General features: G+C 39.7%; 1 protein-coding gene across 1 annotated transcript in view; it reads right to left on the bottom strand.

Moving 5' to 3' along the window:
* LOC134756980 (uncharacterized) overlaps positions 1 to 19,831 on the bottom strand; it is a 98,649-nt gene extending 78,818 nt beyond the window's left edge. The window contains exons 1-2 of the mRNA XM_063697304.1: positions 19,496 to 19,831; positions 18,509 to 18,576 (exon numbers count right to left, since the gene is read on the bottom strand). Of these exons, the coding sequence (XP_063553374.1) occupies positions 18,509 to 18,576; positions 19,496 to 19,831 (404 nt within the window). The remainder of the gene's footprint in view (positions 1 to 18,508; positions 18,577 to 19,495) is intronic.
* Positions 19,832 to 21,925: the final 2,094 nt, after the last annotated feature.

Genomic DNA, 21,925 nt, shown 5'->3' with positions numbered 1-21,925 from the left:
CCATGTTGCCTGTAGGCCCCTAGACTGGCTCCAGTCCCTGACAGCCCATTATGGTGTCAGCACTAGGCCCTCCAGTCTTTCCTATAATATTTTCTTGTTTCCTTTCTGGCTGTCATGGCTCCTATCTCTTCTTCACATACAATGTCAAGGGTGTTGCTGCAAACCACTGAGATAATATAGTCATCAGGAGTGTAATTTAGAACAATGTGGTTTCTTTCTGTTCTTAGAAGTGAGGAGGATGTAATGATTGAAGCCTTCTTTCCCCCATTGAGGAAGCCTATTAGCATAGGGCAAGAGGCCACCTCCTCCAGGCACCTTCTCCTCCATTGCACTTAAGTTGTTTCTTTTTCCACCATGTCAGGAGTCAACACAGTCCTGTAAATACAGGGAGACTTTCTTTTTTCTTTTCTTTTTTCATTTTGTTTGTTTGTTTGTTTGTTTTTTGAGACAGAGTCTCACTCTGTCACCCAGGCTGGAGTGCAGAGGTGCGATCTCAGCTCACTGCAATCTCTGCCTCCCAGGTTCACGCCATTCTCCTGCCTCAGCCTCCCGAGTAGCTGGGACTACCGGCGCCTGCCACCACACCTGGCTTTTTTTTTTTTTTTTTTGTATTTTTAGTAGAGACAAGGTTTCACCATGTTAGCCAGGGTGGTCGTGATCTCCTGACCTCGTGATCCACCCACCTTGACCTCCCAAAGTGCTGGGATTACAGGCATGAGCAACCATGCCCAGTCAATACAGGGATACTTTCTATGTGGGAGATTTACTTTTCCTTTTGGGAGGCATCTTCTTAGGACAGGTCCCCAATTCCTAGGACTCCCCTTCTCTCCTTACTTTGAGAAGAACCTGATTCCACAGCTTTACCTTAGCATTCTGCTTATGATAGAGAAGCAACGAAGAAACTGCCCCACTGGTTGCAGGCTTCAATTATGCAAGGGCCACCTGGGACTAATTTAAAGGGTCCATATACCCTCCTGAGGCAGCTTTTTGTCTCAAATTCAATTCCAAGCTTCTGGCTGAAGCCCTGAAAAGACAAACTACACCTGAGGGACCCAAAGGCAGTTACAGCAGAAAGCCAGGACACAGTGAAGGTAAGCAAGACTATCCCTGCTGATTAGACCTTCCTGATCCTAGGCAGAGAGCTTGCTCACATCCATGGCATAGGTGAGATCTAGGGAATCCACAGGTTACTGACAGCAGGAAGATAGGGCAATGTAGGTAAGTGTGAATATCCCTACTCACTAGGTCTTCCCACTACATGGGTGGAGGTCACATTCACACCCATGGGTGGCACTGCTAGGGGCTGTCAGGATTTGGGAAAAAAAGAAACGAAGAAAAAAGGGGCTGCCTATTCACTCTCAGTCACATATCCCTGGTTTTTGCTGGAAGAGAGACAAACTAAGGGATGCTTTTCCCCTCTTCCAGATGGGTAATCAATCATCTTCAGCTTGCACTCCTCTTGAGTGCATCCTGAATCACGGGGACTTCTACAACCCTCAGACTCTGGAGAAAAATCACCTCATATTTCCTTGTACAAAGTTGTAGTCAGGTTATGTTTTGCAGGAAGGAGAAGCTTGGCCTCAGGAAGAAAACATTAATTTTAATACCATCCTGCAGCTGGACCATTTCTGTAAACATGAGGGCAAATGGTCTGAAATCCCCTGCATGCAGGTTTTCTGTGCCTTGCAGGGTAATCTGGACCTTTGCCAACATTGAATCGATTCAGCCATCCTAGCAGCTATCTCAGGAGAGGCTGCAAAAGGCAATTCCAAGGAAGTAGGAAAGCAAACTCCACAGGTACCTCCAGCCAGGGAGTCAGCTCCCTCTGGTCCTGCTCCTCCTGGTCCACCCCATCCTCCCTATCCAGGTTTTCTCTCAAGCTTGCCCCATCCTAGAAATCCTCATTTTACACAGGTCTCAGTCTCGCTCCTGCCCCTACAACAGATGCCTGGTAAATATGGCCCCATCAGGGTCCAAGACCTCTTTTCTTTACAGGACTTAGAGGAAATTAAGGGTCATCTTGGCAAGCTTTCAGACGATCCTGCCAGGCATATAGAGGTTTTCCAGAATTTAACCCAAGTATCTGAACTCTCGTGGAAGAATTTTATGTTACTTTTGAATCAAACCCTACCGCTGAAAAGCAGGCTGCCCTGAAAGTGGCTGAGCATTTTGGGATGAGCTTTGTATTTCATATAAGGCCAGGGAAGGGGATGAGCCTTTTCTATTTGGGAGAATAGCAGTATCATTGGAAAACACTAAATGAGACCCCAATGATGAAATGGGAGAATGAAAGAGAAAAAACACTTTCAAGCATGCATATTGGAGGGCTTATGAAGGGCTAGAACTAAGCTTCTCAGTTACTCCAAACTATCCATGATAGACCGGGGACTGGATGAGAATCCCATTGCCTTCCTGGAAAGGTTAAGAGAGGCCTTGGTAAAGCATACCTTTCTATCTCCTGATTCAGTCAAGAGACAACTAATTCTAAAAGATAAGTTCATTACTCAGGTGGACCCTGATGTCAGGAGGAAGCTGCAGAAACAGCCTATGGGACCAGATATTACTTTAGACAACCTCCTGAAAGTGGTCACCTAGGTCTTTTACAATAGGGATTGGGAGGAAGTCCAAGAGAGAAAGAAGACACAAGAAAAAGGGGGAGGCTCAGAGGACCACCTTACAGTCTCACAGACCCCAGAATCCGCAAGATGCATCTGTTAACTGCTACAAATGTGGCAAGCAAGTCACTTTAGAAAGGACTGCCTGGGCAACATGAAGAAGCCATTTTGACCCTCTCCAATTTGGGATAGCATCCACTGTAGGGTGGACTGTCGATAGAGACACAAGTCAATGTGTCCATAGCCAGTATTCCAAGTAGTCTAGAAGGACTGGTGGGTCCCAGGGCTACTCTTCCTGGCTCCAGTGGCTCAGACAACCATTATCATCCAGGAGCCCTAGATGATTCTGGAAGTCAAAGGGAGGAAGGTGGACTTCCTCCTTAACACTAGAGTGGAACTTTCAGTCCTCCTCTTCAATATGGGCCCCGAACCCCCTTAGTATGACTGAGAGGGGCATCTCAGGAAAGCCTTTAACCTGGTATTTTTCCCCAACCCCTTAGTTGTAGTTGGGGAGACCTCTGGTTTACTCATGCATTTTTATTCATGCCTGACAGCCCAACTCTTCTGTTGGGCAGGGATATTTTTGCTCATATGGGAACTACCAATCTTATTGCTCCAGGACAGACTTTTTGTCTCCTCTTTGTGGAGACCAACATTAACCCAGAAGTTTGGGCAACTCAAGGGGAAATTGGCCAAGCCAGAACCTCCACACTGATCTGGATCCACCTTAAGGATCTTACCTCCTTCTCTAACCAGAAACAATATCCCCTAAAAACAGAAGTTAGGAAAGGTCTAGAAGCCATCATTGATAACTTGAGGATGCAGGGCCTCCTCAAACTCTGCAACAGCCCTTGTAATACCCTAACATTAGGGGTACAGAAACCCAACAAGGAACTGAATGGAGACTGGTCCAGGACCTCCACCTCATTAATAAGGCTGTGGTTTCAATTCATCTGGTGGTTCCTAATACCTATATCCTGAGGGAACTAAATGGTTCACAGTCCTGGACCCAAAGGATGCCTTTTTTCTGCATACTATTATAGCCCAGCTCTCAGTATTTGTTTGCATTAGAGGATCCTTCCAACAGAACAACCCAGCTAACCTTGATGGTGTTACGTCAGGGATTCTGAGATAGCCCCCACCTGTTTGGGAAGGTGTTGTCCAAAGGCCTCTCTGAGTTCCTTTATCCTCAGGTTAAAGTTTTACAATATGTAGATGATATTCCACTTTGTTTTCCAAGTGAGAAAATCTCTCAGGAGGGCCGTAAGGCTCTTCTTAATTACCTGGCTAACAGAAGATATAAGGTCTCAAAATCTAAGTCTTAGCTCTGTCAGACTTCAGTGAAGTACTGAGGTCTAGTCTTGTCAGACAGGACTAGGATGCTAGGTGAAGAAAGGATTAAGCCCATCTCATTCCTACCCCTCCCCCAAACCCTCAATCAGCTGAGGAGATTGCTAGGCATTACAGGATTCTGCAGACTACATACACCTGGGTATGGTGAAACAGGTTAGCCCTTCTATCACCTAATAAAGGAAACTCAGGCAGCTAAGACCCACTCCCTAATTTGCAAAGCAGAGCCTAAAAGAACCTTTGACTTGTGAACCCTGAATATGTGAGACAGGTCTCAGTTAATTTAGAAAGTTTATTTTGCCAAGGTTGAGAACATGCACCCATGACACAGCCTCAGGAGATCCTGATGACATGTTCCCAACGTGGTCAGAGCAGTTTGGTTTTATACATTTTAGGGAGATATGAGACACCAATCAACATATGTAAGATGAACATTGGTTCAGTCTGGAGAGGTGGGACAACTTGAAGCAAAGGCAGAAAAGCTAAAAGTAAGGAGGGGGCTTTCAGGTCATAGGTAGATAAGAGAAAAACGGATGATTCCTTTGAGTTTCTGATTAGCCTCTCCAAATGAGGCAATCAGATATGCATTTATCTTAGAGAGCAGTGGGTTGATTTTGAATAGAATGGGAGGTAGTTTGCCCTGAGTAGTTTCCAGCTTGACTTTCACCTTTAGCTTAGTGATTTTGGGGCCCCAAGATTGATTTTCCTTTTACAGACCAGTGAAAACAAGCCTTGCTAAAGGCACCAGCCTTTAGTCTTCCTATAAGGGAGTTGTTCAATCTTTATGTATTAGAAAGGAAGAGAATGGCCCTGGGAGTTCTAACCTAGGCCCAAGGTCCAGCCCAGCAGCCTATAGGCTACCTAAGCAAGGAGCTTAATTTGGTAGCTAAAAGATGGTCAGCCTGCCTCCAGGCAGTTGCACTGGTAGCCTTGCTGGTACCAGAGGCTACTAAGTTAACCAAGGGAAATAACATAACCATTCATACCCCACATAATGTGGCAGAGCTGCTGTCTTCTAAGGGGAGTCTCTGGATTATGGACAACTGCTTCCTCAAATAATAAGCTCTGCTATTAGAGGGATATACAGTCCAGTTAAGAAACTGTCCCTCCCTAAACCCAGCCACCTTCTTCCCAGAGAAAGCTGGGGAGCTTGAACATAACTGCTAACACTAGTGCAAACCTACGCAGCCAGAGAGGACCTGAAAGAAACCCTCTTAGAGAAACCACACTGGACTCTCTTTATGGATAGAAGTTCCTTTGTAGAGCAAAGGATCCAAAAGGCAGGGTATGCAGCAATCATCCTGAATAACATTATTAAGAGCACTCTTCTCTCTTGGGCACAAGTTCTCAGATAGCTGAGTTAATTGCCCTCAAGAGGCGACTTGAATTAAGCAAGGGGAAAGCAGTTAACATTTCTACTGATACTAAGTATGCTTTCCTAGTCCCCAGTGCCCATGCCACTATCTGAAAAGAGAGGGACTTCCTCACAGCCAATGGGTCTCCCATTAAATACCATCAGGATATTAACAAGACTATTATCCTTGATTTTCCTTCCATGGGAAGTGGCAATAATACATTGTAAAGGTCAGCAAAAGGGGACGTATAAAATAGCTGAGGGAAATAAGTTGGCAGAACAAGCAGCTAAATTGTCAGTGAGAGGGCCAGAGATTTCTGATCCACTTGAGCCCCCTCTGATCTGAGAGGCTCCATAAAAGAAATAAAACCTCAGTATTCCTCTGTGGAGATGGGATGAGCCACTTCTCGGAAATATACCCTTCAGTCCTCAGGATGGCTGCAATCAGAGGATGGCAAACTTCATCTACCAGCTTCCAGACAGTGAAAAGTTCATAAAACCCTTCACCAAGCCTTACCCGTAGGTCAAGATAAAACCTATCTATTGGCCCAAAGGTTGTTCACAGGTAAAAATTTGCTAAAAATGGTCAAACAGGTTGCTAATGCTCTCAAGACTTGCCTTAAAAATAATCCCCTCAATTGATGGTTTCTTCCCCTTGGAGCCCAAAGACTGTGAGGCTACACATACAAAGACTGGCAGATGGATTTCACCCGTATACCAATGATAAGGGGACTTCAGTTCCTCCTAGTATGGGTAGATACCTTCACTAACTGGGTAGAAGCATTTCCATGTTGCACAGAGAATGCCTCTGAGGTGAGAAAAGTGTTAATTAATGAGATAATCCCTCACTTTGGACTTCCTCAGTACCTCCAGACCAATTATGGCTCCTGTTTCAAGGCAGTTGTCAACCAGGCAGGAGCAGGGGGTGGGGTGCGAGGAGCTCAAAGACATATAAGACCGTCTTCTCTGCTTGGAGACCACAGTTTTCAGAAAAGGTAGAAAAGACAAATGATATTATCAGAAAACTGTCTCAGGAGACTCATCTTCCTCGGATTATTCTTCACGTAGCCTTACTATGTGTTAGACACACCCCTTTGAAGCTGGGTTTAAATCTCTTAAGTCTCTTTGAAATGGTGTATAGATGACCTTTTCTCACCAATGATTGCTTGCTAGACCAATAAACCTCTGATTTGATTAAACATGTAACTTCTTTGGCCCATTTGCCAACAGGAACTAAAACAACTGTTAGAGGCCCAATCCCATGAACCAAGGCCTCCTCTATTCAATCCAGGGGACTTAGTATTGATAAAGGCACTTCTTTCCCTTTCTTCCACTCTAGGCTTGAAGTTGAAGGGATGTTACACTGTACTTCTGCCTACTCCTATGGCAGTAAAAGTCACTGGAATAGATTCTTGCATTAATTATACTTCAGTAAAGGCCTAGGGAACTGACCGAATTACCTCTTTTGACCCAGAAGAGCACCCAAAGTTCCAGTGTGATGAAATCAAAGATCCCAAACTAAAAACCACAAAACATTAGTGCCAATAATTAACCTTCCATGGATATCCTCTTGGTAGTCTCACCTATGCTTTCTATTCTTGCCTTTTTTCGAGTCCTCACCATAAGGTGTCTTTATCAAGGACCCCTTGAGGTTGAACTTCCAAGGTATTATCTACTCCCCTAAACAGTTATTTCTATTCTAAAGTTTAACTGCTCTCTATACAAGATTTAATTTTTTTCACCAGGGTAAAACAGTTCTAGCCACAACATTGTTTTCAGAATGATTAGTCTATTTTACTTCTTATTTCTGTTATCTTTGGCACTAGATTTTTTCTTTTAGCTTCTCTTTGTATAATACTCATATTTGGTCCATATGTACTTAACCTCTTTGTAAAATTTGTTTCTACTCACATAGAGGTCATGAAACTCCAAATGGTATGCAAGTGGAGCCTTGGACAATAGCTCCTTTTTTACTTGGGAACCTTAGATAAGCCTCTGAGAGAGATCTGACTGCTGTTTTCCCCAAAACAAGGCCCCCTATCAGCATGAAGCAGTTGGGAGCAGTCACTGTTCCTATCCTAATGGCAGTAAGATGTACCTCTTCAGAGGGGGGATTGATAGCAGCAGGAAGCAGGCAAATTCCTGGGAAGATAAGGTTGGGTCCGCTGTGAAACCCAACCTTCAGGATGGAGCCAGCCTGAAGCCTGAAAATCGAGCTACCAGTTCTGGGTGGAGTCCATGACCCAGAGTGAGAACTTTCTTGATGCCTTTAGGCCAATCATATGGTGCCTTTTTCTGGCCCACCCATGGATCAATCAGCATGCACTTCCTCCATTCTGAGTCCATAAAAACCCCAGACTCAGCTAGACTCAGACACATGTCAGGACTACATGCCTGAGAATAGGAGTTACCCACTTTGGGTCTCCTCTTCACTGAGAGCTGTTCTTTCACTCAATAAAATTCTTCTCTGTCTTGCTCACCCTCCAGTTGTCCATGTAGCCTCATTCTTCCTGGACATGGAACAATAACTCAGGACCTGCTGAACAGTGGGCATTAAAAGGATGTAACATGTTCCTGGCTGGCTTGCCAAGCTACGAGTGGTGACATGCTCTGTAACCCTTCTGGGAGCCCAGACATTAGGATTCACTGAGCCAGAGCTCATCCTCAGTGGGCATGGGATACTGGTAGTGTGGGCCAAGCACAGCCTGCCTGGCCAAGTGGGTGGAATGAGCCCAGCGAGTGTAAACGAAACTCAAGTAGAGGCCCTACCAGCCACAGAGGATTCTGGCTGATGAAATGACACCCAAAGGATTCTGTGATGATATTAACAACATATGTATATAAATATAACACAAAGAAAGTAAAATACCGCCTCACATTTGACAACACTTCCTGTATAATTCTAACATAACAAATAAGTTAAATAAGCCTAATATATCTCTCAGACTTCAAGAAACCTAATATCAAAAAAATTAGTTTGATGTCAAAAATATTGAATTTAGAACTTGAAATTTTGCTTTTCAAAAGTTGGCCAAATATCAACATTTTTCAGCACAAAATAGTATCATAGCTCACTATAAAAATAGTCATTCATTAAGCAGAAGTGATAAAACAAACTCATTTATCTTTTGATAGAGAGAAAACTTAGTGTCCCAAACAACAAGATCTAAAAAAGACAGCATGAGGCCCAACTAAAACTGCCTGTGCCCTGCTTCCATTTTCTCCCTGCAGTTTACTCAGAAGGTAAACAAAATATTTTATCTCTTCATAAAACACAAATATTTTGTTCAAAAGAGAAAACCTTTCTTAGTTTGGTTAATAGGATATTTATACTACAGAAAGTCTTACCATTTTCTCTAATGTTACAATTTTACCTTTCTATGGTGTATTACTAATGTTAAAGCTAATTTTAATAAAATCTTATAAACAAATCTGTCTACTTTTAATCAGTTTGATCATAAAGTAAGATTTCCATAATTTATTTAATAATCTTTTCTCATTTTCTATTTATGGGTAGATCTAGGCTCCAAGAAAACCCGGTTATTCCAACACTTGGGCCCAGACACTGGCCTTGAATCAGTGGGCTTTTTATATTAATGTTTAACTTACACAAATTCTGTAAAATAATCTTGTCCTTCAAAATTAGCCCTTACAATCTCACATGCCCACCTCTTCTGCAATAGTCCCCAGGCCTAGAGAGTTTGAATTGTTTTGATTTCTAGCCTTCTGTCTCACAAAACCAGTTAATTTTGAGTGTCACCTTCTCCCAAGTCTGAAGATGAGGCTTCAACTTGTGTCAATGTTCAAAATTTAGCAGGGGTTGGTGCCTCCTTCAGACCCAAGAGTCCAAGCCCTGTAACTTAACACCACAAGGATTGGTTAATAGGATATTTACACTATAGAAAGTCTTATCATTTTCTCTAACATGTTACAATTAAAAGTGTAATCGAGTGTTCAGGAGTTACTGCCTGCAGAACTTCAAACCACTGTATTAAAGTAGTTAGGTTACTCATTGCATATTTCTAATTGTTAGTGTTCTAGTGACAGAACTACGAACAAAAGCATAAAAAATGTGCTAAGTCCTGTGCCAAACTTATCAAAGACAATTAACTTTTTTCTCCACTATTAAAAAATGATAAATGCAAATACAGTTTAGGAAATTCAATATGAGAAATAATCTCCATTCACTTAAATAGTGTAACAATTTCTTTTAAGCTATTTTAAAAGCATTTCATTACACATTTCCAAGATTTGTTTCTAGATACAATACAGACAACTGATTAGGGAATTTTCACCATCAAAATCTTCAAACCAGTGCAGAACCTGCACATATTTTGTTTTTAAGTACACAATGAAGGCCCATCTATGATAAACAGCTTGAGATAAAAAATCACAAGGAAGTTTTACCTTTTTTTAATTGCTACTGAGTCCAAGTGAATGTCACTTTAATTTAACAGTAGTAAACACAACTAAATTACCTTGAGAGAAATTCTAATCAATATAATTTCCTTAAGGACAAGGCCAATCTTTCCTGAACATTAAAACATTGTACCCATATCACAGTTTTTCCTCATCAAAGGAAACAATCTGAAATCAACCCAAACTATTGATTAGATTGATTCACCCTAGAAACAAACACAACTCAAACATTTCCACTGTCATCCACCTCTCCAAACAATGAAATATATAATGTACTATTTTTGTTCGGAATTTATAAAAATAAGTACTTCTTTTATATTTTTTAGCTTCCTAGATCATCAGAGGCAAGAAAAACCAGCCAAATTCCAAATGTGTGGGGGTACTCCTTCAATTCCTACAGGCCTGACAAAGGTAGCCTAGGAATTTCAGATAAACAGAACAAATGATGACTTGCTAAAAATGCACAGGAAACAAAGTAACTATTCACAGAACCAAATAAAAACCTTCCACTAGAAACTAAATAACATCAATGATTTTATATAAATGCATATACAAGCAAAACCCAAAAAAAAGAGCAAACAGCAAACAACTGCAAACTAGAAGGAAAAACAAATAAAACAGGAAACCAATCCTCAACCTTTCCCACACTGAGTCTATTCTGGAGGCTACAGTGTTACCCAGAGCACCCCCCTGCCAAAACACATGATGAATATTTTATTCCTGATGCACAATTCAATATCCTAAGTCCATCAGTATCACCATATATCCTGTGAAATCAATAAATTCACTCTAGACACATGACCACTAACTACTCCAGTGCCAGCACCATCCATAAAAATCGAAAAATAGTGTGAAGCAATGCAAGCATGTATGTGAAATTTGCCTTCACACTAAATCTGGCTTCATGCTTAACTCTATTAAAAAAGAATTGCCAAATTGCCAATGCATTTCTTTACAATATTTTTTATTTTACCTTCATCAAGGCTAAGAGCTTTAACTACAAAAAATGTTAATTAGCCAATTTTCTCCAATTCTTTGTTAGGTTTTAAAGAATATTTTATTATCTAAACTTTTTCAACTTTCCATTTTCTCTGTATATCCATGAAGATGGACACACAGAGAAATATGAAAAACTTCATATGACTTACACAGACTGTCCACAGACATGCCTGGGCTTTCTGTTCAGTCCCAGAATTTTTTCTTCTTTTTTCTTTAAATAATCAGTCATTTTACCCAGGATGAAAAATTTACCACACAAGGTCTTTTCTCATACAAAGTTATTCTTTTTTTACAACCTTCCTTACCAAAATCATATTTTCATATCCATAACTTTCTTCATATTTCTCTCCCCTTCTAACTACCTTGTTTCATAAATCACCTTTTTCAAGTCCATAATTTAACTTTTAGATAACTTCTAAATTAGACAAAATTATTTCTTCTCATTAATAACATATCTTTTTTGGCCCAGTTTATATACAGAACTATATGTTAACTATAATTCTTATCCTTAGTAGACTTAAATTATAGTGAAATCCTAGGCAGCAAAAACCCTGAGCTTCCTACCAGATATTAGCATTTCATAAATGAAAACAATTCCACAATTTTAAGAAATACATTGCCCCATATCATAACCCTTACTTAACTGGAAATAACCCAGATATCCAGTGAGCATCAAAAATAATTTTAAGATTTTAAATTACACAAAAAGTTCATCTATAGTGTTTACCCATTTACATTATATTTATTTTAAGAAGTTGGTTTATGCATTATTTTCTTATTAAGTATTTTATAGCCTGTGAATTTCAGATGTTCACCTAAATAACCAAAATAAGAGCCTTAATGTTAACTACATGGGTATTTTTACCAATGACACAGAAGATTCGTCAGTTTTCATTAAACCAACAACGTTAAATTTGTCTTACCTATCAAAAAAATTCACAAAGATCATTTAGTTTTGGCTGGGTTTACAGTTTTATAATCTTCTGTGCCAAACCCTGATATTTTAAAATATCTAGCAAAGATAAATATAAAACCCAGATCAAAGTGTATGCTGACAATTCTGAAAACATTTCTATTTTTTATTTTACCAATAATTTTAAAGTCAGTTTGTTTAATAAAGATTTACTCAAGTCGCATAAACTTAAAAATTGCTTGGACTCATTTACTTAATTTATGAGCACAATTTTATTTACAAGCCAGTTTGGTAGACACAACATATAACAATAAATGTGAATACAAATAAACACATCTAGACATATATAAACACACAAACAAAAATTCAATAGCTTTTACCTTGGAACTTTATCCATGAGATAGCAGTACAAACTCACGTGTTTAACATGGTTACACTTTGTTTGCCAAATGATTCATTGGATTAGGTAATCCAATGAATGCTGTGAACCAAAACTTTGCGTAAAGCAGTTTTCATGGCAGTTTCATTTTTAAAGGCCAAACTTCCCCAGATTCCATAGAACAGTGAGGCCAAACAGTACCAAAGGAGAACATCACATACAACCCAGGCCCAACCCTGCTTTAAAAAGCAGCGCAAAAGCCTGAATACATGCAACTCCATCCCACTTTCCTATTAAACAGCAAACTCTAGATTCCAAGCAATATTGGGGCAAACAGTGTTGCAAAAGAATTTCAAGTTTACTGAATTCTAATTCCTCACGACTATAATATAGTAAACACACACACAGTCACCAAAACACAATCCTACTGCTGCAGCAACAAAGAAGCCCCAAGAGTGTCCAAACTGAAACAGTCAGGGTGCTTCCTCTCTCCATCAGTTGGGCTTGATCAAGTGCAAACAAAAATTCCTTAGGAATTTCCCATATTGAGAGGAGCTGACCCTGTTGTCTGGTACCCATTAAAGAAACTCACTTGCCCAGACACAGCACACAATTACAGAAAACCCCCAAGACTGTCCACACTAAAACAGGTTGTTCTCCTCTCTCAATTAGTTGGGCTTGTTTTGCAAATGGAAATTCCTTTAAAAATTTCCCAAATAGGGAGGAGTATATCCTGCTGTCTGGACCCACAAAAGACACTCACCTATTGGGATGCAGATGTCAAATTTCAAAGGCAGTTCATCCAAGGCAATCAGGAACGTGGTTAGGGTCAGCGGTTGTGGGGCCAGAGAGAGACAGAAACTCACCTCCAGCCGAAATTGGGTGGGCAACTGCTTAGGAGCACTTCTGGGACTTCTGGCCCACAGCAACCAAGCCACAAGCAATGTCTTCCCAATCAAGGAACCAAAATCTGTTACCAAAACACAGGGGGTTTGGTCTAGGTCCTGCTGCTCGTAGCACAGAAAGCCAATCACTGAGACAGTAAGTATTGCCAAGGAAGAAGGCTTTCTTTAATCAGGTGTTGCAGCCAAGGAGATGGGAGCTCAGTCTCAAATTCATCTCCCTGAATGACTAAAACTAGGGGTTTATGTAGCAGAGAAGAAATGCAACAATGTGTAAGAAAACAGGAACTAGGGAGAGGCAAGGAGGCATCTGGTGTAGTGATCTGGTGAGTTTCAGTTCTTTGATACTTTTTTTGAGAGGACTGAAGGTCTTTCCCTGAGGAAGGAACTCAGATAAAACAAATACAGGTTTTAAGCTTTAACAACAGAAGTTTCAATTTCTATGTTTATCAAAAAGAACAGTCTATGGGAGTATTGGGCCAGTTTCAAAGAGATTCTGATACTTCAGAACCTACTGACAAACGTTGTTACCCAATCCTGAAGAAAATCCTCCACTTCTTTTCTTTTGGCCTCTTTCATATTTATTTTGAGCTTCCAACAGAACAGAAAAGATACCTAGTCTGCTTGGCACTATAGTCTTCGGGACTGTTCAATTTCTTGTAGATATTTTTAACTTAATTCTTTCAAATGCATCATTAAACTTTATTATTTCAAATCAGAGGAAAAGATCTGAATAACTCAAATTTAATTTAATCAGGGAAATTTGTTGAAGTCTTTTCCAAATGCACTCTAAAAAAGGTTTTTCCAAAGCTTTCTTATCCAAAAAGAGTTATTAATTTTGGAATAAATATGGATGATTTCACCACTAAATATATTTTAGGGATTTACCACAGGTCAATTTAGACAATTATACCCTACAAGACTCTATGGTGAATAATGAACACATACTGCATGCTTTCTCTCTAGGCTGTTCACAGTGATTGTGTCCAGAATTTATTCCTTCTTGTGGGTTCCTGATCTCACTGACTTCAAGAATGAAGCCATTGACCTTTGTGGTGGGTGTTACAGCTCTTAAAGATGGTGTGTCCAGAGCTTGTCCCTTCAGATGTGTCCAGAGTTTCTTCCTTTTGGTGAGTTTGTGGTCTCACTGACTTCAAGAATGAAGCTGCTGACCTTTGCAGTGAGTGTTACAGCTCTTAAAGGTGGTGTGGACCCAAAGAGTGAACAGCAGCAAGATTTATGGTGAAGAGCAAAAGAACAAACCTTCCACAGCGTGGAAGGGTACCCAACCAGGTCACCACTGCTGGAGCGGTGGCCAGCTTTTATTCCCTTATTTGGCCCCACCCACATCCTGTTGATTGGTCCATTTTACAGAGTGCTGATTGGTCCATTTTACAGAGTGCTGATTTGCGCATTTACAATCCTTTAGCTAGACACAGAGTGATGCTTGTTACGTTTACAACCCTTTAGCTAGACACAAAAGTTCTCCAAGTCTCCACCAGACCTAGAAGTGCAGCTGGCTTCACCTCTCATGATGACCTATTAAGATGAGAATTACAAATACGGCAATATCCCCTACAGAGTATATATCCAGAAAATCACCATGCCTTTTCTCTTCTTTAGAGCAAAAATACTAGGTTTCTTAAATTTTAGAAAGACTATGATATCAAATATTATAAACAGACAACTTTTACAATTTTAAAATAGAATGTTGATTTATAAATTTGGATATGGAAAAGGCATTAAGCATGATCTTGTCCAGTAATTTATTTTCACCTATTAAATGGTTGATATTTGGTAGCTGATATATATATATAGCCAATGAATTCTTGCAATTTTCCTTGTAAACATATTTTGGGATTCTCTGGAAATGCGATGTTAGCACAACTGAACAAATGGGTTTGTTGTGATATTTCTGTATGGATACATGCAGAGGAAAAGTAATACTAAAATCTAGGACAGATTGAGGAATATTTATAATTACATTTCCATTTTTACTAATAATTACATTTATATGTATTTACTTGCTATCTTTAGTGGGATAAAATATGAAAAGATACAAGTGCCTCTTACTTGGCTATGAGATACATGGGCCTGGGCCTTTAAGCTGCTCTCTTAATATTATATGTATTAAAGAAAAACAAGCAATACCAATATTTAGTGATTTTTGCTTTATCCTAAATTTATAAGTATATATAGATATTTTATCACTATCATATTTATCCATAACCTAAATATTGTAGTGTATTTTATTTTTTCACATAAAAATGAAAATGGCATATTTCAAATTGACAGAAATTGCAGAACAATTCATTTTGAAAGAAAAATTTGAGTTTAATAAGAATATTAATAACACTTGTGAATTTTTTTTTTTTTTTTTTGAGACAGAGTCTTGCTCTGTCACCCAGGCTGGAGTGCAATGGCTCGATATCAGCTCACTGCAACCTCCACCTCCCAGTTCCAAGTCATTCTCCTGCCTCCACCTCCCGAGTAGCTGGAATTACAGGTGCCCACCACCACGCCTGGCTAGTTTTTGTAGTTTTAGTAGAGATGGGGTTGCACCATGTTGGCCAGCTGGCTTCAGACTCCTAACTTCAGGTGATCTGCCTGCCTCGGCTTCCCAAAGTGCTGGGAGTACAGGCGTGAACCACTGTTCCAAGCCTAAATTATTTTGGTATACTAGGAAGTGTGCTACTCGCAGTGAACGAATGAGCCTACTTCAACCTCAGAATTACATTGAAATTTATATACTATTATCAACTCAGTTTTACAGATAAGAAAACTGAGGCTAGTGTAGTAACTTTTCTAAGTTTAGATATTTTGTAAAGACTGGAGTAGGATTGTAATTCAAGCAGCCTGCCTCAGGTTTCATGATCTGGACTTTATGAAATGTAAATTAATATAAACATTGCTTTTTATAATTTTGTGAAAGTCATCACTTTTTCAATGGACATGTATTATTTTGAAATTACAGATCAACAGTAACACAAACTATTTTCAGGAAATAAAGGGAAACCTTTCTCAGTTCATAAAACTACAGATATTTAGATTCAAACTGAAAATGTGTATTGAACAGATGGCCCTGTAAAACTATTCTTATTTCTCTTTGCTAAAATACCCTGAGTTAGAAGAAATAATAGATTTTAAGGAATTGCACAGCTCTTGCCAGAAAATGAATTCACAATTTCAAAAGTGGTTAGTGAATATGAATCGTGCTTTATTTTTTGTGGCTATGTTTTGGAGTGTAAACTTCAAGAAGTGTATTAGTTATAAAGAATCGGAATCTTCAACATGGCTTTGTTTCCTGAGAAGCTAAAAATGAAATATGTCCATGAAGAATGCACTATAAAATGATAATTTTGGAGCAAGCTGGTATGTTCCCGTGATGATAAGCAGTATACAAATCTATCAGTAATGTTTGAGTCCACCTGGTTCTGTAAATTATCCTTCATGAAATTCCCTTTTCTCATCTAATTTTAGAAAATAATAATGTAAGGCTGGAAATAGAAATGAAATTTAGATGTACCTAAATTCACCTTTCTGGTTTTAAGACGAATTCTCGAATATCAGGATTTGTTGAGCTGATTATCTGTGATCAGTGATTAGCATTTTGCCATTCGTTTTCGCTCAAAGAACAAATTTTACTGTATGTTTGTAAAAATACAATAACATAAACATAGTACGTTTTATACACACATTTGACATTTAATGGTTAGATATTGTGTAGTTAGAAAATTCAAAATTGAAATACCATGTAATGGTAATCAGATGGATGATTTAAAATTTACCATACACACACACACACACACACAAACACACACAACTTCATATAATAAAACATCTGAAAATAAGATTACAAATACAGTTTGGTTACATATCTGTGCTTAAAGTATAATTCAAACTGATAGAGACACTCTGAATTCGTGTCTTAAAGAACTACACGTGCTAATTATTTACATGCTTTGATTAAAAAAGAAAATATTCCACTAGGGCTATTAGGATAGACTGAGACATACAATGTTGCACTATGTAGTAAAAAGCTTTGGTAGAAAGTAAGTAAACATGGAGGCTGCAGGGAAGATAAAGAGAGAAATAAAAAGAGCAAATAGAGACAGTGAAAGAGGTTCCCAAGTTTAATGGTGTGCATATGTGTTTGCAATAAGGAGGGAAAGAACCACATTTCCTGTTATTTCTCCATACAAGCCCATTGCTCATTCCCAAAGCTTTCTCCTGCCCAATTTATATTCTCTACAAAAAATAAATCTTGTTACCATGATATGAATGTTAACAAGTGCTCCAGGCATCTACAGAAAATACCACCAAATTAAAATCTCAGTAAGGAAACCCATTTTCTACCCTCACATAACTCTACCAACTCTCATCTATATTCCTATCCGATAGTTCACATTTTTGTTTTAATATATTTAAAACTTTGGTTTTTTTTCCAACATCCCTTAAGAGCTGTTAAAGAGAAGCAAGATTTAAATTACTTGCATTTTATAGGATCTCTGGTCCAATGTATCTGAAGGCAGAAAGGTAAGAAAAAAGAGGAGTTGTGGAAAAGACAAACATGCAGAAAGGCAATTATGCAATTTTTAATAATGCTGTGATAAATCCTTATTAAAGTAATATATTTATTTTCAAATAAAGACACACAAAACATGAGAAAAGCGAGTGCTTACTTTTCATACACATTTAACAGAGATTTTTATATCGTAGCTCACATTTCTCAACTCCAAAATATTTTTCTTTTTCTTGGATTTTTCCTGGGAAAATAATGAGGCAACCTAAGTGTTCCAGGTTATCAGAATACAAACAAGGTATAGTATTAGCATGCAATAACAGAGTTACAAAATAGTAGCCATAAAGCACCAAAATGATATTTTGTGAGTCCCTGCTTTTGCAAAGGAGTCATTCCTAATAGTAGGGAGTGATAAATCTTCTATTCTTATATTTTTAAACAGTAGACCAAATAGTAAACATGGAGTGAATTTTTAAAAAATAAAATTGTCATGTTCTGGATTGGGTATATTGTCTAAATCTGAAAAAAATATATAATTCAGCTTTGTGAATCTGGTAGGGAGAAGTCATAACAAAGGCAAAATATAGTGTCCTATTATGCTTTTGGTTGTATAATAATGGTTATTTTTGGCTCATAGCATTGAGGAAAACTGAGCAAATCTGACAACACGCTGCTTATTCTAGACGTTGAAGACTGAATTTAACAGATAGAGGAATTACTCTGGTTAAGGAAGATTAAATGCTTTTAACTCCAAACTTAAGGATCCAGTCTTCTGTTAGTTTTAAGTAAGTCATCTGCTAGAGCAGTGTGACATTTAGGGGTGTGTGGGACACTTTCTCCAAGTGCAAGAATTAATGAATGGCAGCATGTCACTTAGGAAATCTGCATGTTGGCTCAAAGGAAATTTCCGGGCTTCTTTAAAGAAGTCACTGAACCAGGACACCTGTAAGAAAGGTGATGCAGAGTTCAACTTCAGCCCTTTGTTATAGTCCTTACTCCGTGGGTTTATATTTCTTCTTGGGTTTATATTTCATATTCACAAATTTCTGGCTTACATGAGAACATTGGCTTCCCCTTCACAGGTTACAATCTTCAAATCCCAGATGCTTACAGCCAAAATAATCTTCAGAAAAATTTTTTTTAATTATCAAAGAGGTATTTAATTTTTTTAACTTTTCTAATTATCAAAGATATATTTAAGTGAAATAACCCAGACTTACCCAAATTGAAGGTAAATTATTATGTTATTTTTCTATTGCTGCATAATAAATTTCCACAAACATTGCTTGAAAACTATATATATATAATCTCACAATTTCTGCAGCCTCAAGTTCAGACACACCATATCCTGGTGCTCTGTTCAAGGTCTCCCAAGTCTGCAACCAAGGTGTTAGTGAAGTTGTATTCCCACTAGAAGCTACACTGGGGAGACAGTTTCCAAACTCATTCAAATTATTGGTAGAATTCATTTCCTTAAAGCTCTGTTTCTAAGACATTGGCTTTTTGCTATTCCTAGGGGCTGCCTGCAGTTCTCTGTCACATGGGATTCTCAAATATGGCCGTTTGCTTTATTAAGCTGCATGTTGATCTCTGGCTCCAGTTTGTTAGGAGTGAGTAGCACATATTTTAAAACAATCACATGAGTAACATCCCATCACCTTTGTCAAATACTATTAATTAGAAGCAAGTCACAGATTCCCTCCACACACAAGGGGACAGGATTACATGTAAAACTGAAATGGGAGAGTTTCCTGACCCCCCTCCCAGGACTTGTGATGGGGTGTGGCTAGTCTGTTGGGTCACCGCCACTGCTCAAACCCCATACGGAAGTGAGAGCATGCAGTTGGACAGGTGCAGGAGTTGGGCACTGGGCTCTACCCCCATAGCAGCATTCAGGGGTGGGAGCCTGTGACTCCTGGAGCCCAAGTGGGCATGTGTTACAGTGTGTTCTTTTATCCTTGCTGTCCTCAGACAGTTTAAGTGTTAACTGGCTCAGCAGACCCTCTGCAAGGACAGAGGGCCAGTGTGACAGCTTTCTGTACCCCAAGCTCTTGTCCAGTATCACAGAAGAATTGGGTCACACATGGATTTGAAGGATGCTGAATGTGGGGTTTTATTGGGTGGTAGAGGTGGCTCTCAGTGAGAAGGATGTGGAGCTGGACAGGGGATGGAGTGGAAAAATGATCTTCCCCTGGAGTTTGGGAGTTTGGCCACCCAGTGCCCGATTCTCCGACCTTCCCCTGGAGTTTGGCCACCCAGTGCCCAATTCTCTGACCAGCCTTAGCCAAAATCCTCCCGACTTTCAGAAGCTCCTTCTCTTCTCTCTTTTTCTGCTGCAGCATTCTGCTATTTGTCTGCTCATCTGCTTGTCTCCTCATCTGCTTCTGAAGCTTGGGGTTTGGGGTTTATATGGGTACAAGATAGGGTGCATGGCAGGCCAAAAGGCAACTTTTGGGCACAAAAACAAGAATGGCTGTCCTCATTTTGGGCCGCAGTTATCCAGGCTTGAGGGTGGGGCCTTTGCGGGGGAACCACCCTCTTCTTCTCAGTATTTCCTTGTCTCCTGTTTGTATCATAACCACCCGATGAGTTCTTCCTGCCTGCTGCACAAACAAAATCAATTCATGGAGACCATGTCATTGCAGTAAGGAAATAGTTTAGTAGACAGGAGGCTGGCCACGCCTTGTGGGAGAGGCTTATTACTCAAATCAATCTCACCAAAGGCTCAGAGGTTAGGGGTTTTTCCAAAGATAGTTTGGTGGGTAGGGGGCCAAGGAGTGGGGAGTGCTGATTTTTTAGGTGGGAGATGAAATAATAGGGAGTTCATGCTGTCCTCTTGCACTGAGTTGGTTCCTGGGTGAGGGCCACCGGACCCATTGGCAAGTCTGGGTAGGGTCATCTGGTCGTCAGAAATGCAAAAACCTGAAAAGAAGACATCTCAAAAGTCCAGCCTTAGGTTTTGCAATGGAATAATTTTACAAAAGAACAATTGAGAAAGTTGCAAATCTTGTGACCTCTGGAATAATGGCTGGTAATTATTTATGCCTACATCTTAGTAAAATTTAGTCCCCTCTCATCCTCCTAATTTGGTGGGCTTTCCTTAGTTTTGCAAGGGCAGTTGAGTTTTTTGGAAGGGATATTATCATTTAAACTATAAACTAAATTTCCTCCAAAGTTAGTTGTCCCACGCCCAGGAATGAGCAAAGACGGCCAGCCTGTGAGGCTAAAAGTAAGATGGAGGCAGCCATGTCAGATTTCTCTTACTGTCATAATTTTTCAAAAGTGGTTTCACATGAAGGTGATGAGGCTAAAGGAAAACTTCCTCTGCCTTCTGAAGGTTAACTGAAAATCAACCGACAAAGGGCAGATTAATAGGAGAAAAGGCATACAAAATGTATCAAGGTGCATATATGTGCCCAGGAGTCATACAAAACATGAACTCAAACAGAGGACAGATGGTTGATGCTGAAATACTCCCCTCACAGGGGGAGACATATATGGGCCTGGAACATGGGAGACAGATCATACAGGAGGGTGAGGGGCAGAGCTGCACAGGAACAAAGATTGTCTTATTATGTAAATAAAGTCCCCCAGGTAAGCTCTTGGAGCTGCCCTTGGAAGAATAGAGGAAAAGTCTCGGTGTAGTGAGGACTCTCAGTCTCTTCTCGGGTGTTCTGATGGTTGATCTTTCCTGGTTATTTGATGAGATTCTCTAGGAAGGGGGTTTAAGACAATTGCACTTCTTTTGAAAAGAAGCTTTCCTTGTCAGATAAAAAATTCCCAGAGAGAGTCCCAAGTCCCTCCCTGTGCTTGCTGAGGGGTTGGAGAGAGGGAGGGATAAAGTAAGGATAGAGAGACCTTGGATCTGAGGCAGCTTCTAAGCCACCTTGGCATGTCAAAATGCCAATTTTGGGGGTATTGACTAACAGTAGGAGAAAAATTAAAACAAATGAAATAAATTAGGTTCAGGTTGTATTTCTTAATCTACTTCGGTAAACAGTAAATGGGCACTGAAAATCACTGAAATTGAATTAGGAGAGTGTTGGCCTTCTTTTCACTATATTTTCTCATAGTCCTATAGTATTGAAAATGAGATGCCCCATTGTGTCCGGAACTGGTGGGTTCTTGATCTCACTGACTTCAAGAATGAAGCTGTAGACCCTTGCAGTGTTACAGTTCTTAAAGATGGTGTGTCTGGAGTTTGTTCCTTCAGATGTTCATATTTGTCTGGAATTTATTCCTTCTGGTGGGTTTGTGGTCTCGCTGGCTTCAGGAGTGAAGTCGCAGACCTTCGCGATGAGTGTTACAGCTCTTAAAGGCAGCATGCCTGGAGTTGTTTTTTCCTCTATCCAGAGTTGGTCATCCCTCCCAGTGGGTTCGTGGTCTCCCTGGTTTCAGGAGTGAAGCTGCAGACCCTCATGGTGAGTGTTACAGCTCATAAAAGCAGTGGGGACCCAAAGAGCGAGCAGCAG

Source organism: Gorilla gorilla, chromosome 14 (assembly GCF_029281585.2).
Source record: "Gorilla gorilla gorilla isolate KB3781 chromosome 14, NHGRI_mGorGor1-v2.1_pri, whole genome shotgun sequence".
Taxonomy (NCBI): domain Eukaryota; kingdom Metazoa; phylum Chordata; class Mammalia; order Primates; family Hominidae; genus Gorilla; species Gorilla gorilla.
The sequence above is the reverse complement of the archived record's forward strand: the minus strand, read 5'-3'. Positions and strand labels throughout refer to the sequence as shown.